This window comes from Anarrhichthys ocellatus, unplaced genomic scaffold (genome assembly GCF_004355925.1).
Source record: "Anarrhichthys ocellatus isolate YVR2014 unplaced genomic scaffold, GSC_Weel_1.0 scaffold131, whole genome shotgun sequence".
In the NCBI taxonomy this organism is placed as follows: domain Eukaryota; kingdom Metazoa; phylum Chordata; class Actinopteri; order Perciformes; family Anarhichadidae; genus Anarrhichthys; species Anarrhichthys ocellatus.
Window position 1 is genome coordinate 103101 of NW_022280161.1, and position 17458 is coordinate 120558.

The 17458-nt window shown below is 41.7% G+C and overlaps 1 protein-coding gene across 1 annotated transcript in view; it reads left to right on the forward strand.

The window, feature by feature from the left end:
- ttc27 (tetratricopeptide repeat domain 27) overlaps positions 1-17458 on the forward strand; it is a 65604-nt gene that overhangs the window by 17229 nt on the left and 30917 nt on the right. The window contains exons 4-8 of the mRNA XM_031877244.1: positions 775-915; positions 3950-4052; positions 7709-7867; positions 8207-8346; positions 13381-13493. Coding sequence (XP_031733104.1) covers positions 775-915; positions 3950-4052; positions 7709-7867; positions 8207-8346; positions 13381-13493 — 656 coding nt within the window. The remainder of the gene's footprint in view (positions 1-774; positions 916-3949; positions 4053-7708; positions 7868-8206; positions 8347-13380; positions 13494-17458) is intronic.

A 17458-nucleotide genomic window follows, 5' to 3' on the forward strand; every position in this document is an offset into this window, starting at 1 on the left:
AGAGTGAAAAATTTAAAGGGGTCTGAATACTTTCCGTACCCACTGTACTTGGCTTGGTCATCTGAGTGGAGAACTTGGGTCAGACCTTTGAACACGCTGGAGGGATCATATATCCCATCTTATCTCAGAACACCGTTGAATCCTCCAGTGGGAGCTGGAGGATGTGAACGGGGAACAGAGCCTCCTCTGGAAATCATGCTACTCTGCTTTATGGCTCGGATCTGGATAAACGGCTGACAATGGATGAATAACTATAGTGTACAAGTCTGTATTCAAAAAGAGAATGTTTAATTGCTTCTGGGTTTAACAGTGAGTGTGCAAAGGTGTGTATTAATAAGCAGCGCTTTCAATACATACTCTTCACTGAAGGGAACTTGAATGGCTTGTGTCTCTAGGCCACTGCAATGATCCTTCTCTGGCCGAGGCTTCTGGTCTTCATCCAAACTAACTTAAAGCTAGAGGTAGAGCGATACATCGGCAAGGCAGAATTATTAGCCGATATTAGCTTATTGCAGCTATATCTGTGTGCAAGAAATTGCAGTACATAAATGCCAAACTAGGGCTGAGGTCATTCATAAACAGTGTCACCATTACAGAGAGCTGATTTTTCAACTTCAAATGTATCTTGGTCGTAATTGTTAAAAAAAAAAAAAAAAAAAGGAATCTATTGGTCAATTTATTTTTACCTGAATTTCCATAAATCACTTCAACAGCTGTAGTAGCAGACCTTTCAATAGAGATAACTAAACCCATTTGCATATCTTTGACTGGCAGCCCCAGACCGTGGTTGAGGCCATTCACTCCAGCCTGCTCCTGGATGGGGAGTCTGTGTACAGCCTGGTGGCTAACCCCTTCCTCCTCCTGCTGGCCAGGGTTATTCTCACCAAGTGCTCCTCGAAGATGGACAGCCTCCAGGTAAGACTGTCCTGTCACAACCAACCATTCCTGATGAATTGTTTTGTAGGAGAGTTTGCTTAATGATAAAAGAACATTTGAGCTTTTTTTATGTTATAGTATCTATTCGTGCATGTGCTTCTAAATGGTGTTTCATCAGACAAGCCCAGCCTGAGGACGATTGTGTTTTAATGGCCATAAGCAAGGCTGAATATGGAATAATTTATGTCCTTCTAGTTCAAACTTGGTAAGTTAAACTCAAGACTCAGAACTCCACAGAATGGCAGCACCATAGAAATTAAAAATAAGGTAATTTGCTGGTACTGGTTTAACACTGTGAAAATATAATCCCAACTCGAAGGTTTTTCTGAGCTTTCAACCCAATTGACTGCGAGATGCAGTCACCTGTTATCTTAACTGGAACTGATCTTTAAAACACTACAGAGACATCGGTCAGTAAATGATCATAGAGCTTCTTTCAGGATGATCGTGTATGTTGTCTTATGTGTAGTGATGGCGAGATGAAGCTTCATGAAGCATTGAAGCTTTCCATCCAATTGGTTCCCTTATGGGCCGAAGCTTCATGGTGCTTCATCTGCTCTACTGCGCCATTAAGTGGACAATAAATGTAAAATAGGCAGTGATTATAATGACACCATGGCTTTGGTGTATGAAGCTTTGAATTGAATAAATGAATGAATGATGTTTGTGATGCACGAATAGATTGCAAACAAATGCGCAATAAAGTCCCAAGTCCACCCAATGTGAGGGGGGATCCATTGCGTTTCGCTGCCCCCTACATTTCGAATCGCACGCCAAACTCGTGAACTATTTCCTGAATAGTCACGTGGTACAGCCGGCTCGCGAGGCTTCGAACGTCACCACATACGTCATCAACACAAGCCTCGATACGCGCTTCACAAAAATCCTCCTGATTACGCGACACACGCTTGGAAGCCTCGGCACGGAAGGAACCATCACTACTTATGTGGCTGAGCTCCTCACATTTCCAGAAACGTTGCAGCTAATCTTCAAGAAGGCTGTATTTTTCATGAACTAACTGCAGATTTAAAATAAATTGTAGCAGTTTGAGTCTGACTGACTTTGGCTTTTCACCTTGTGACATCAGTTGTTGGTGGTTAAAGGTACAATAAATCAGGGCTTCTCAATTTCTTGTAACTTAAAAGGCCCACTTTCTTGTTAAGAAATTTCTTAGGACCTTTAATGACCAAAATAAATACCCTGCTTACCCTCGCGCATCACTGCCAGCCATAATGAATCCAAATTGAATGTATTTAGGGTCATAACATGTGCTTTGGAGCTTTTACTGTCTCCACAGACTGTATCAAATATGGACATAGTCTCCCATAGGTTTCTGAAGAGCCATTGGTAAGTTCAAAGTGGTTGGTCATCTTTGCAGTGACAACACAGCCTGACTTGCAGCTAGATGTGCTGCGTCGGTAGAGTTGAGTCACCTTTTCCTTTAAAAAAAACAGATCCATTTTTTGTCACTGCATCACAGGGAACATTATCGATCTAACGGTAGCCAAACACCAGGCTGGTCTTTACCTGGTGATGCGTGGTGATATTAAAACGTTACTGGTCATTGAAATGATGCATTACTTGAATGACTATGTATATAATTGATGTGAATTCTTGAACACATCTAGCTTTGTACATTTACTAAAAAGACTTGTTTAATTTAAACTAACCATTTGGCAGTATCTCTGTCACCATAGAGGCTCATGGTCCCTCAGTTTCCAGCAGACTGGTTATTAAAGAAGGGCCACTTAACAAGCTCAGTTTCTGGGCTCCTCTTGCACATTTGCATACAGTACCATATGTAAATATCCAAAAGCTAAATGTCAAAGAGGGTAAACACAGGCTGTCACTCAGCTCTCCATAAGTCCGAGGCTCTAAAGAGCACATTAACGCGAAGTCGCATAGGCCAGAGTCTGACGTCAGAAGACGTGCTTAGCATCAGCTATCGAATTCCTGATCTGAAATCACCAGTGATGATGTGGACACAAGTGCAACAATGCTTTCCTGCTATAGGTGATTTAGTTACTTAACGCTTAACATACCAATCAGGGATATGAGAATTCATTAGCAGCACCATTCTGTTTGGGCTGCCAGGCTTTTAAATGTATGACCCCACCATCGCTCCCCTCCCGCACCCAACTCTGTTCATCCATATTCCAACCCACTCCCCCGCTCTTAGCCCATGTTACCACAGTAACTATGGAGGGAGAAATAGAAGCGTTGCCGTTCAGGAGACAGATGAACATGTGTGTGCTGCTGACATGACGAATGTGTCTGTGTGTGAACATGCTCAGTTAGTGTGTGTGCTGGACGATATTGATTCAGTGAGACAGACAATTAAACCTCCATGTAACCACCCAGCAGAGGATGGGGTCATCTTGCATTGGAATGAGGCGGGAGTAATCTTCCCTGACACACTTATAACATTTTTACATGGTTCACTTCCACTTTACCGGAGCAGAACAGGACGGTACACGGGGTACGGGGGGTTTGATGTAAGAGGAAATAGAGCACTTATATGGCTGCAAGTCATACATTTTCTCCCTGCCGCTTTGTGTTCTGGTCAGACCCAAAAAAAGCAATGGAGTTGGCTGTTTTTAGTGTGTGGTCAGCACTTTGCTCCAGCATGCAGCACTTTGGATGTTAGTTTTATTTGTGCTAAAGGGGCCATTTATTTATTTTTTAACAAAAGTCTGTTCTTTCTCAGCTAAAGGTATGGTGTATTATTTAAATCACAGAGAAATGAAAAATAACAAATTTCCATTTTATGATTTTAGTTGGATAAAACATTTTCCATTATTTCCTCATCTTTATAGGATCATAGTTTTCAGCTAATGCAAAACAAGTTGGCTATTGAGGCATCAGACTGATCATCAGAGCTTTTCCTTACTCCTCCCATTTCTTTCTTCATGAAGTCTCATTTAGTTCAATTTAAAAACTGAACATTTGTGTCATTTATTCTCACATGTTCTAATTAGTTTCTTCTCTTGTTTTTGTTCATGTGTCCGTTTAGCTGCTGCCGTGGTGGACTCTGCGCTACATCAGCCTGCACCAGCAGATCCTGGAGTCCCGTTCTCCACAGCTCCTAGACTTGGCCCAAAGCAGCATTGACAAAGGTCTGTGAACACAATAATGTGGACATCAATGCACAAGGAGTGTAATGGTACACAGAATTGTACCCATTTCGTACCCAGATTTGGAGACGTGGTTCGGTGCAAGTTCAATACAGCAGAAAACCCAGTTATTCTGAACACAGTGGTCAAAGACGGACACTGTCATTCTGCTGAGGACTGAAGCAGCATTTTGCCAACTCACAACCGTAGCAAACTATTTCCACTATAAAAATAAGGAACATTTCAAACACTTGTGTATTACACTAAACCAAAAGGCAACTTGTCTGTTGAGTGTTGCAATTAGTCTCACCGTGGCAATATACCCATGTAAATGCCAATTGCGTCAGTATTTGTTTTATCCTGCTTTGTGTTTGAAAGCAGAGGGAGAATGAGTTTTACTCCGGTTGGCTTTTTTCTCGTCCCACATCTCGCATGCTTGATGTGTTTCCATTCACTCTCTTGTTGACTGTCCCTTCACTTCCCTGTCGGTTCCCTTCTTTCTGTTTTTATATTGATATAATGGAGAAAATAGAATTGTGACCAAAAGTTCAACAATCACAAAAAGAAAGCAGGCTCAGAAATCGTATCTCTGCCTATTGATCTGTGTGCCGTTTCTGTTATACGGACACTGCCGCAACTACATACATACTGTTGATTCAGAATAATGGACAGCGCTGTCCATTATTCTGAATCAACAGTTAAACATCACATGCATCTCTGCAATGATTTTGTTGTTTTTACTATTTTTCTACAGATGCATAAAGCTACAACAGATAAAAAACATGATTGGATGAATTCTTAGTTGGGGACTGTCTACTGTGAGAATGGGCTTCAATACATGCTATTTGGGGGTTCCATTCACAGTACATTGCAGCTTTAGGGTTTGGGTCCATGTCTGAACAGGGACGTTGGGATGGAGTTCTCTGTTGGTGCAGGTATGTAGCGTCTGATATTGTTGAGGCGATGCCTTGTTCTGCGACTAAAGTAGAATCAGGTTGAACTAATTTGCAGGGTGACCCTTTGTTTTTCTGCCTCTACGTTTGCACTCCTTCACTGTCACCTGACTGGCACCATTCGAATGAGTAAGGAGCTGAGCTGAAATTGGTCACTGCCTTAGGTCGCCTAGTGGGTTTCGTGCCCATATGATTTGATCAGACTGGATGACTCGTGCCGCCCCAGATTGCAGTGCGAGTGCTCAGCACTCAGTCAGCAGTGTGATATAGAGGAAAGAAATTAAAATGTTTTAAGTATTTCTTAACCGATTAATCGATGCTGTATGAAACTGGATTACTAAGATAATCGATGGCTACAGCCCTCATCTAGTAAGTTTATTAGACTTCATTTCAGCATCAGGCGCTATCCACTGAATGACCTAAATGACCTACATGAGGCATGGATTATTGTTAGGCTAGATGATAGGTCTTATTCGTTTTTAGGTATTTTTTTTTAGTGATGTTGCCAACAGTCAATTTGGTTCCTGTTGAGTTTTGAAAACTATGAAAAAAGCAACCTTCTTTCTTCATTGTGGGCTAAATATTTTGGTTGGAAGGATCGATGTAGCCCAAGGGGTGTCATTTGATTGAGTGTTTACACAGATCCCACTACAGCAGTTAGTAGACATTAGTTTCATACAGGTAGCACTTTGTTTTGAGAGATGTGATGCTTGTTGAAATTGTGGAATCGGGCCAGAATGCAGTGAAGAAATTAAATGGGTGCTGAGGCTATTGTTTATTATAATTCAAATAATAATTACATTTTATTTATTTATACAAGAGAAATCTTCTCAGGGCACTTTTCACACAGACCAGGTCTAGACAGTACTTTTTATAATAGTGTTTTTTCATCTCTGGAGCGTCGCTTGCTTGAGTGTATTGATTAAATGCAGCTCAATCCATATTCCAGATGAGCAGTTGGTCACACAGCCCTTTAGAGAGAGGAGAGGTCGGCTGCTGTACAAGGCGTGCAGCTCTGTGGAGGGGCTGCATGATGTGTGCTCTTGTTTTGGTGTGAGATGGTGCTCTTTTTACTCACACTGCTCACAGTTAGTTTGACTGCTATAAGTAACATGGACGGTCAGAACAACACTAGTCTGACTCACCGGATGTGTGGTTGTAAGCCTGTCATTGGCCTCCTATTTCAGCCGTCATTCTATTTTGCAAGGGCACCGTCGCTGCATCTTGGGCTTAGCGCTGCCTTAGCCAATGGTGATGGCATAGCCAGACCTATCTCCTCAGCACTGTGGAGAAAGGTCTGGCAATGCATGGCTACAACAACATTCACCAACTTAATTTATATTTTTAACTGTCAGCTTTCAAGAATAGTTTAATTACCCAGAGTGGGACCAACTCATGAATGCCGTCTGCACATGTCTGGATGCTGTTGGAAGGTTCTGAAAGAAGCAGTTTATCCACATCTAGCATAGCTTAACTCCACACCTCCAGATTTATTACATTTTCAAACTTGCCCCAACCGATGCGGATGAGATGCATCACCTTAGGACTTTAATCAGACTACACACAGCTCCCTCTGAGGAGACTAAAGTACCTATACAACTTTTTACAAATCTGCAGTAGCACTCCTGAAGACCTGTCGACAAACTTTGATGTGTTAAACTGATGGAGTTCCTCATTACTGGATCCCCAAAGCCATTACAATTCGTCCCGAGGGGAATATGAATTTGTCTACCAAATTTCATGGCAATCCGTCCGATAATTGTTGACATTTCACTCAAAAATATAAATATCAACCTCATGATGGCGCGAGAGGAGAAATCAGAGGATCACCCAGGTCATGAGGATTCATCCTCTGGGGAACATGACTGTGTACAAACTTAGTACCCCTAGAACCACGCTATCATGGCTGAAAATGTTGCACACTGCTAATGGAGAGATGAAGGAAGCCTCTCTACATGTGTCTGGATAAATAGGTAAAATATCACGATTACCTAAAAGCCAAACTTGTCTTTTAAGAGACTGAATAATTCTATAATCTGGCTTTCATTGTTTCTCTTCCCTTCCACTCGACAACTCGCACAACCAACCAGAAAGTCATTTTCCTGTGACATGAAATCACCGGTGCTAAAGGTGACACGGATGTCTTGCATGTAAATCGGTCTCTCTCTCCTTACTCACTCTGGGCACCATCCACTTTGGTGTCGCTTCATTAATGTTGAATGGGAATGAACGTGTATGATTTCTGATCATTAATTATACACCACCTCTCTGCTTCTTTTCTCCCTCCGGTCTCAGCGAAGGATAACCTCTCTGAGAGCAAACGCATTGTTTAAATGTGCTCTGTATGGTTTGATATGAAGTTAAACTGATGTCAATATTGTATTTGGCGTACAAATTTAAAAGAGAAAATTCAAGTCATGTTTGTATGAGTGGTTCTTGCATAAGGCCCAATGTTCCAGTTGCTATGGGTTTCAGGAACCTGCATGTAAGCTTTACAGTTTCCATTCTAGTCCGGTGTGAAAACAAAGTCCAGGACCACACTGTGTGACATAGACACCATTTAGATATAAAGCTATTCTTGGTGCTTACTAAAAGGAAAAGGTAGGTGCTAGAACTATTTGTCAAGGAAGGAAAACAATGATGCAATTAGGATTTTTGCCCATGATGATGAAAAAAAAGTGAATTATTCTCCATCTTCTTTCACAGTGCTGAAATGTCAGTCTCTGTTGTCGGAGCAGAGAAACCTGGCTATCCATTTCCACCTGGAGTGTGTCTACACCTTTCTGACCTACTATGAGTACCAGCCAGCCAAGGAACACATCAAGAAGGCCCAGGAGCTCTCAGGGCTGAATATCAACACGACTGGTACGTAAAGTACAGCATCATCTGGTCGAAGGGAATGATTTGCATAAGAGGTTGTTGTCATACCGGCTAATGATCCTCCTAACGCCGGATTCACACTGGACGCAGACGCCCCGTGATTTTCGTAGAGGCGCTGCCCCCGTCCTTTCGGCACCCATGTTAACCAGTTGGGTAGTTCATGCAGGACGTGGCGGCGCGGAGCTCTGTGGCCAGATCCCCATCTTCCATGACAGATCGGGCGCTTCTGCATCCAGCGGAACCCGGCGTGAGCCCATATCAATATTAGTGGCCTTAGTGATACCTTGATTGAAAGTAAACACTTACTGTCTCTGGTCAATCAAGGGGCTCTTGGCAAGCGGACCCATTTCCAGCAAAAGTACTTGGCTCAGCTCATTCTTGAGGTCGAGAGAGAGCAGGACCAGCCTGGCTGGGTGGATGATGAGCTCAGTCCCACCCCCACTCCTCAGGCCAGCCTGCCCAAGGTATGTGCTTCTGTTGTCTTCTTTCAACTTGGTGATTTTTGATATTTCATTGACCACTTAGAACCTTCTGTTGTTCAGATGACTGACTGTTGAGCTCTGTTTCAACAAGCCTTCATTCATACACAGTAGGTCATTTTAGTGGAAAGGTGTCCTGCTGTGTTGGGCCACATCTGTAGGCTCGTCTACTTGCAGAGAGTAAAACTCACTCTTCTTCACGCGACCGACTAATGTAGCCAGGATGTCTTCGGACAAAGCATCGATGCGGCGCAACAGTGTTGTTGGACACCGGGATCATGTCCAACTTGTTTGCTTCTCTCTCTCCAATCATACATTCCACCATCTCTTTGGCAGCTGGCAAGCACACGTCTTCGGCGATTATGTGAGGTAGCCCCTTTCTTGCTATTCTGTGACCAGATATGAAGCCCGTAGTGCGTTTTTTGTAGACCCAACACATGAATGAGACTGCAGTTGTTTTTGGCTGTTTTGTAAGTCCTCCGATTTCGATACATAAAATGTAAGGGGCTTTTGACTTGCACTGGCATGCTTGGTGTTCAGGTGGCGACGTAAATAAGAGGGCTTCAGACAGCTGTTAGCCAGAAACTCACTGCACACCACACACTGTGGCTTTGGGCAATCTGCATTGCCAATCCAAGTGAAGCCCAGACCCAGATACCTTTCATCATATTTCCTCTTTTTTTTTCTCCTCAGTCTGATGCTCACTCTCGTTTCCTCTTTTTTCACCTTGACTCCGCGATGGGCCCATGTGCTCCCGATTTGTCTGTGCTATCCCTTCCTCCTTTTCGGTCTCATCTTTCTCTGACTCCCGTTCGATTTCTTCTCCCGGTCACTCCCCAACGCACATCTCCGTTTCTCTCGCCTCCGATTCCTCTCTCTCTCTCGCTCTCTGTCCCTCTCCTCTTTTATGACTGATAGCTTCAGATGTCCCACCTGACAGTTTCCCCGATTTCAGCCAGTTTAGCATATTTGCATGAACGTTGCTGAATGGATGAAGTTAGCTGTTAGCTGACGTTAGCTGCACAAGCTAGGCTGGCTAGTGTGTACGTAAAAGACAGACTGGCGGCAGGAGCTGAAGTGCATTTATTTATTAAATTGTAAGTTTTTAAATTTAAATCTTACAAAGGGAATTTTTATAATTCATGTTTTTATTTTGTGAAAAATCCCACTTACATTTTTTTAAATTATATTTAATATTAATTATTACACCATTAGACCACCATTACATTTTTCCTCTCCACCACACTTTGGGAATCCCTGCTCTAGAGAATGTGTTCTATTGGCAGGTATGAGAACCTTCCAAATGTACAGTGGTCACAATATATTCAGGTTTCACTGTTACTTTATAAACTATTAGGATTGAAATCACTGTTATGGTTTGCGATTTCTTGGATGCTAAAGGTAATTTGTATTTGATGGTGCATGAAAATATATTCATTGTTGTGATTTGACAAGACAAACCAATCAAAGGGTAAACTGTCTGGCATAAAAACATTCTAACCGTCATAATATGAAAAAGAAGATCCCTAAAGATGGAGCTCCTAAGTGCTCTCTGACTGACTGACTTGGTAGCTGACTGCTTCTTCGGTTTGTTGGAGAGGATCTTGCACAGATCAAGGTGTTTGAGATCATTTTGGCCTTTTCTGCTGCCCAGAATGTACAACAGGGGCAATAATTTGTATTACCCAGCATCATCAGCAGAGGGAGACGTCCACCTCTGGAGCCTTAATAGCGTCTGAAGTCTGTTGCTACAGTTGACCCAATGGAATTCCCAGCACTGCACTCTCCACTCTCCATCCTGCTGTTGTTTTAGGATTGGGAACAGAATATCAGTGATGTACATCTGGTCCAGTGATCAAGTTAAGTCTCGTGTTATTGAGGTTCAGCAACCTATTTTTTGTCTAATTCTAAGAAATAAAGTCAAAGTACGTTTTACTGACATGTAGCTCATAGAACAAGACAACTGTGCTTTAAGAACATTTTTTTGTTGCTTTGAAAATTTTTTTTTTATGGGGTAAAAAAAGAAATGCATGCACTAATGTATGAATAATACATTTCATTATTTGAATGATGAAACAAATTTCTGTAAAGTTCAAATGGATAAATCATAAAAACTGAAAACGGAAGTGCCTCAACATAATGAATCAATCAAAGAATTTACTACATCTACAAGCCAAACTTTACACCTACAGTATAATCCAGCTTCACAGTTCAAACATTCCATTTAAACAGAAGTCATGCACACACAGATAGATACAGGTACATTATTCATACATGCAGAAGTTCTCGTATGCAAACATACCTGTAAACAGTATTCAGACACACTGATGCACATATACTTTATCAATACAGTATATCAACAGAATAATTGATTATCATGTACACGAAACTCAAAGCATTTTGAAATGGATGAGTTGATATTCATAAACGCTCCTGTACAGGCAGAAAGGAAGTCATATAATACTAAATAATAATAAATTCAGTTGCAAAATGTCTTTTGTAGTTCGGCCATTGTGCACTAGAGCAGTAGTTCTCAACCTTTTTTCAGTGATGTACCCCCGAACCAGCGTAAAGCATTTTTGGTTGAAAAAAAGATCAGTGATTTATTAAACTGCCATTCATACACAACTAACATTCATACAACATTAACACCGCGTAGGCACAGCCACAGGGTTTTTTGGGGGTTAAGTGTCTTGCCCAAGGACACATCGATATGGACTAGCGGGGATCAAATTGGCGATCCTCTGAAGGACGACCCAGCTCTACCACTGAGCCACAGTCGCCCATTAGGCCCAGGATGAGCTGGAAGAGGGTGTCTGGACTGACTTGCTTAATCTTTAAAAAATTTAAAAAATGATTTAAAATATATAATCGCATGTTGGAACTTTCTGCACCAAATTCGTTATCGGTTCTTCTTTCTGTCCAGTCCGTCGTTTTTTTTAGACATGTAATTATATATGTATTTGGATTAAAAAAAAAAACAACCTATAACCTTCTTGGTAATGATGGAGAAACTCAAGCCATACAATGTCCAAGACACTGCTGAGTTACTGTTAAAGAACTCAAGGAGACATTGGTTTCCTCTTTTGTATATTTTCTGAAATCACCCAAACCCTTGCTGGACTGTGTCCATGGAGCTCTCTGTCTCGTGGCTGTGGTCCAGCTCCGGTTCCTTGTGCTGTGCTCAGACCACTAAGGCCCTCATTACTGGAGGAGTAGTAAATCACCTCGATCAAGGCTGTCATTAACTAGAGCTTACTGACTTCCTATCTAGAATGGATCGAAGGAAAGCAGAGAGGTACAACTCACTTCATCACTGGCAAGTCAAAAGCAATGCCAGCAGGGACATTGGACCATTCCTGTCACTGTGGTTCTGACCTAACTTGGCACTCTTGTGTTATTCTAATGAAAGTAAGTCCGATCCTGAGTTTTTGTTGCAGGTGCCAAAACACATTGTCGGAGCATAGGGTTTGGAATGAGTTTGCTCTTTTTGCATCAATACTTGCCAAGAATAGATTAGAGGAATGCACTCGACTGTCATTGACAGTCATGCATTGTTCAATCCTTAATGTGATCCCTGGCCCCTCTGGTTATATCTTGATGTGTTTCTGCAAGACGCTGAACCCCGAACTTTGTCTGCAGAAGGTTTGTGTACATCGATAAATGTGAGACATTGCTAAGTGCTTGGCCCTACTCTCAGGTTAACGGTGATGCAGTCTACTATTTAACATATTACAGTCCTTTTGTAGGTGAACATATCTCTAGGAACAAAGAGGCACATTTTAAATCAAGAACATTTTTAGTGACAGTCAAACTTTGGATGCTGACAATATGTCAGTAATGCCCCATTTTACTCCAAAACACTACATAATATCAAGCCCTGTAATGGATGCATTCAGGTGATGCCTTTGCTAATGGGATAGTGTGATTGATATGGTCCATTTACCAAGACAAACCAACATTGGTTCATCAATATCAGCACACAGCTTTTGTCTGTTCCACCTGTCTTTTTCCAGTGTCACTTTGTAGTAGTAAGACTTCCAAAGGTTTCTGAGGGAAATAAACACTTGCGAAGTTATGTTCCAATAAAAAGTAGTCGAAATTAGATTGCATTAACATTGAGCAATTTGGGGTTCAGAGTCTTGCCCAAGGACACTCCTCCAGTCCACATGATTGGGATCAATTGCCCATCTTCCACTTGGTAGATGACCCGCTCTAGCTTCTGGGGCACAGCCAACATGAGAATACTGAATACTGGAACTCGTACTAAAACATGCATTCTGTACTAAAAACTCAAATGCTATACCCCAAGATATCATTAAACACTGCCTTTCCAATGAATGGAAAGACGGTTTAAAAGAAATGTACTAGTGAGATTGCCTAAAATATAAATACATGGTGAATGGACTGTACTTGTATAGCACTTTTCTAGCCTTTCCGACCACTCAAAGCGCTTTGACACTTATCATTCACCCGTTCGCACCCATTCATACACTGATGGCAGGGGCTACCATGCATCAGGACTAACATACATTCACACACTGTAGGCACAGCTATGGGAGCAATTTTGGGGTTAAGTATCTTGCCCAAGGACACATCAAGATTCCTTAAATATTTTATCTTCAGCTACAATTACTTAAGCATGTGGTGGACCCCAACATGAGAGGGAGGTGATTCAGATTAACCTTATGGCCCAGCTCTGGTCCTAATTCTAGTTTTTTCTTAAAGTACATGTCTTCCTGAAGACAAAGAGATGAGTGAAATGGACATCACCCATTTTCAAGAAAGTGCCCACTAAGCATGCCACTATGTATTGGGAATTCAGTCTTACAGCTTCATGTCTCACAGTTGTAATTTTCCTTTTATGGGTTGTGGCTGCAAGCAATTATTCAAAATATGTAATTCTTGATCTAACACAGCATTCCGGCTCACTTTGCCGCTCTTATTTGTTTTCTTGTGGAGTGGTTTATGGCTGCAGCATATATTTACATCTGACTGTGTGTCTCCATGTGCTTACAGGACTACGCTCTGGGTGATGAGACCCGGCTGGATAAGATCAATTTAGCGGCTCCAGATCAGTATGAGCTGCCTGACCTCAGCGCTGAGGAGCAGGCCGTCATTCTGGGGATCTGGTAAGTCTTCTACGTCTTTCTGCAGCATTCCGTTCAATCTCTTGATCTCGGTTTAAAACGTAGTTGTGTTTAAAAAGACATTTTGAAAGTAATGGCTGTATGTGTTCAGTTCTTCACAAGGAAACTCATATATCATGCTAATCTACCAGTTGTGGAACCTGAACTACAGAAAATAACGTGGGTGTCAGGGCACCATGTATCAAGGCTCCAGACCTTACCGCAGCAGCTCTGGTTTGACTCCAGCTTGCCGCCCTTCGCTGCATGTCATCCCTGCTCTCTCTCCCCTGCCTTTCCTGTCCCTCACCAAGCTTTCATTATCAATAAAGCAGAAATTACCACAAGAATATATATTTTTTTTAAATCTTCAAAATCAAAAACAGAACTTGAGGTTATTCACTCCCTCACACTGACTTGATTAACATCTTGAAAAGGATGTTAATCCTTTTTACATGGTCATAACACATAGCCATTCACTGCATAATTATTGGGTTATGGGTTTCACATGTTATTAGAACCAGGCGGCAACCTCCAGTTCTGACAATTTTTACTCTTTGTGGTCAAAATATGGCAAATCTTGTGCTGGTTGCAGACAACAGACTTTAAAATGTGGCCATAACAGCCTGAAAGGGAGAGGAACTCCAAGCAACTCAGCTTAAAGTCTTTGGAAAGACATATTTGGCCGAGTTGTCACTTTAAAGTTGACATCACCATGGCAACCTTTGATGAAGCAGCTGTAGCAGTAGCAGCTTTAGCAGTGGTGTCATCAGAGTGACGGCCTTCAGGAAGAAACTGTTATTGTGTCTGGTTGTTTTTGGCGTCCGCTGTTCGGTACCTTCTACCAAAGAGGTGAAGGTGTAACATGGGTTGAAGGGTCTGCAGTGATGTTACCTGCACATCTCCTGACCCTGTAGGTGTATAACTCCTGGGTAGAGGGCAGGCTGGTGCCAATAATGTCATCTGCAGTCCTGAATGTCTGTTGTAGTCTGTTCCTGTCCTTTTTGGTGGCTGTTCAAAATCCCGCAGTGATGGGTGTGCAGAGAACAGACCGGAGGATTGCAGCGTAGAATTGAATCAGCAGCTCCTGAGGCAGGTTGAACTAGGTCCTGGGAGATGGTGGATCCCAGAAACCTGAAGAATTCCACAGATTATACATAACAGTCAGTGATTAATCCCCATGCTACTGCTGGGACTTAAAAGGTCCAGTGAAGGTCAATGGAGCAGTCAGTGAGATTGCTAGGAGATGATGGATGAGCAGCAGGTCTGTCTAAAGTTATGGTGGATCCGCAAACCTGCTTGCTTCGCAAGACATTCACAAGACTCTTGAGTCTTCCAGAGAGTGAAAAAGAAGTAATGCAAAAAATAAGCACTCTATTCTTATTGGGGAATTACTAGTTACTTATTTGTGGATACAAAAGTTAGGCTTATATGCAACTGTGGGGTTGATCGGAGACATACGCTCATAAACTGATAATTGCATTTTTGTCCGAGCAAAGGTGAAGTTATTGTAACAGGGTAAACACATTGCAAGGTGAATTACTATTACTGGATCCATTCAGCCACAGTTCTGTCTTACACAGTTTGATTCAAATACACAATCAGCTACTTGCATATTTAAGTGCAAAAAACATGAAGACACTGGAGAGAACTTATGCACATGGAGCATCAATGAACTTCGAGCCATTACACAACACCAACAGTTTAAAATGGGAGAATAATTCCGATTGGTGACTGAAGGTGTTGCAGGGGTGTTGATGTAATCTAGTGTGTAAGTTGTAAGTTTGACCGGACACAGTGCGATCAAGAATTTGAATTACCTCTTTATTGTCGGTGCCTGTATTAATCGGAGCACATCGCAGGATGTGATTACTTTTTATTACATTTTAGCCATGTTCCTCTTGGAATGTGACCGTGTCTGGATCTATTTTTCTCCCTCTGTGGATGTGCTGCGTTCTTAGCAGCTCTTACTTTACCTTTTGGGTAAGGTACATTAAACGGCACAATTTGGATTCTATACTTGAGACATGAAATTAAAGGTTCTTAAATTGTCAATGCATTATCGATTAATGCAATGTGAAATGTCATAATCTCTTGTTTCATTTGATTCATAAGTAGTTTACCTTGACAGTTAATTATTATATATATTATTATAGAAAGCTGTGGACAGGGGTTGTAAGTGGACTTTAAGTTGAGATTTTTTCATCGAAGTAAACATTTTGACTCGCTAGCTGGTAACCTCAGGCAAGTTAGGAAGTTTATTTGTTTTCGTGGTGTTTAATCATATTTTCACTCTCTCTTTTAACTGCTCTGATCAGAAGTAATGCTCCCAATTTTGTTTTTTTCTACAATGACAAAGGCTTTCTACTGTGCTCGAACAGAACTAGTTCGTATGACATTTTGTCCAACCTTGTCGAAAACTAAAAGTATTTACACCTGATTAAAATGGCCACACGGGTGGAAAAAGTCCGTCAGACCAAGGACACGTAACTTTGTTTCAATATGGAGAGAACAGTACACATTTTCAGAGTCTGTTCTGGAATGCATGTTTAGTGTTGCACTCGGTTTCACTCAAATTAAAAGTGACAAGTAGTTGTGTCAAGAATGAATTAAGAGATCTGAGAGAGAAGTTCAAACCCTGCTTACTGTCTGACGTCCGCACAGCTGGCGTATCACATCGTGAGTTGAGTGTGAATGTTGGATTGACGGTACAGATATTGTTGTCTGAAGCTTTTTGACAATACGACAAGCACTACTGATGAAGCATACTGTCGGCTTACACCTACTCCCTCAAAGCCAGGTACAGTTAGCTAGAGCAGGGGTCACTAATTGGCGCGCTTTGGGATGAATATATAAAATGGTGACGCACATCTGTGGGAATTCCCTCGGAGGTAAGAGCCTTGATGAAACGGAAAGCAGTTCAACATTGGGAGGGCGCAACAGTTTCCGTACAGCGATATTGGTACACAATCTGTCTGCTGTACAAACATAAACCTCCACCTTGCAATTGCCCCATAATACCACACTCCCGATCCAAGTGTAGAGGGGACACAAACCTATTGATATTCAATGAATAATCCAAATCCAAGAAGCTGAGCCAGGTTTCCCTTCATGCCATCAAACAGGCATTCTGTATTCACGAAGGTGATGTACGTTATCCTGCAGTTCAGCAACCTTTTTCCTCAATGAGTGGTCATTTGATTGCTGTAACCCTCGCACGTCTCCTTATTTTCCACATTTCCTGCGTATCCGAGTAGGCTTTTTAGCAAGTACTGCCAGGCTTGATATAATCCTGATCATAACCCTGCTTCTGATTAACAGTTTTGTACAGCATGCAGTCCACTGAATCGTCCATAGGAATGTCCAAGAATGGGTGATTCCACTGCATTCCAAACGGAACTATTAGATGCATTGCCATGGGATTTGGTACACATTCCCTATGCTCCCGGTAATGAATTGTAATAACTTTGATTCCCTAAGCTAGGACCACCTTCAGGTCAACATTCCATTGGCCGAATACTTTGATAAGGAACAAATAGTCTACCTGCAATTCTAATGACATCCCCTTTGGCCTCAGCTTTGTGTTTATTGGCAATTAGCAAATGTTAGCATGCTAATGTGCTAAACTGTGAACATAGCAAACAATATACAGTTGTGTGAAAAAGTGTTTGCCCCCTTCCTGATTTCTTATTTTTTTGCATGTTTGACACACTTAAATGTTTCAGATCATCAAACAAATTTAAATATTAGACAAAGATAACACAAGTAAACACAAAATGCAGTTTTTAAATGGTTTTTATTATTAAGGGGGGAAAAAAATCCAAACCTACATGGCCCTGTGTGAAAAAGTGATTTTTTTTCACACAACTGTACCTGCTAAACATCAGTATAGTGTTTTGATTATGTTAGCATGCTGACTTTAGCATTTAGCTTTAGCTTAAACCACAGCTTCACAGAGCTGCTAACATAGC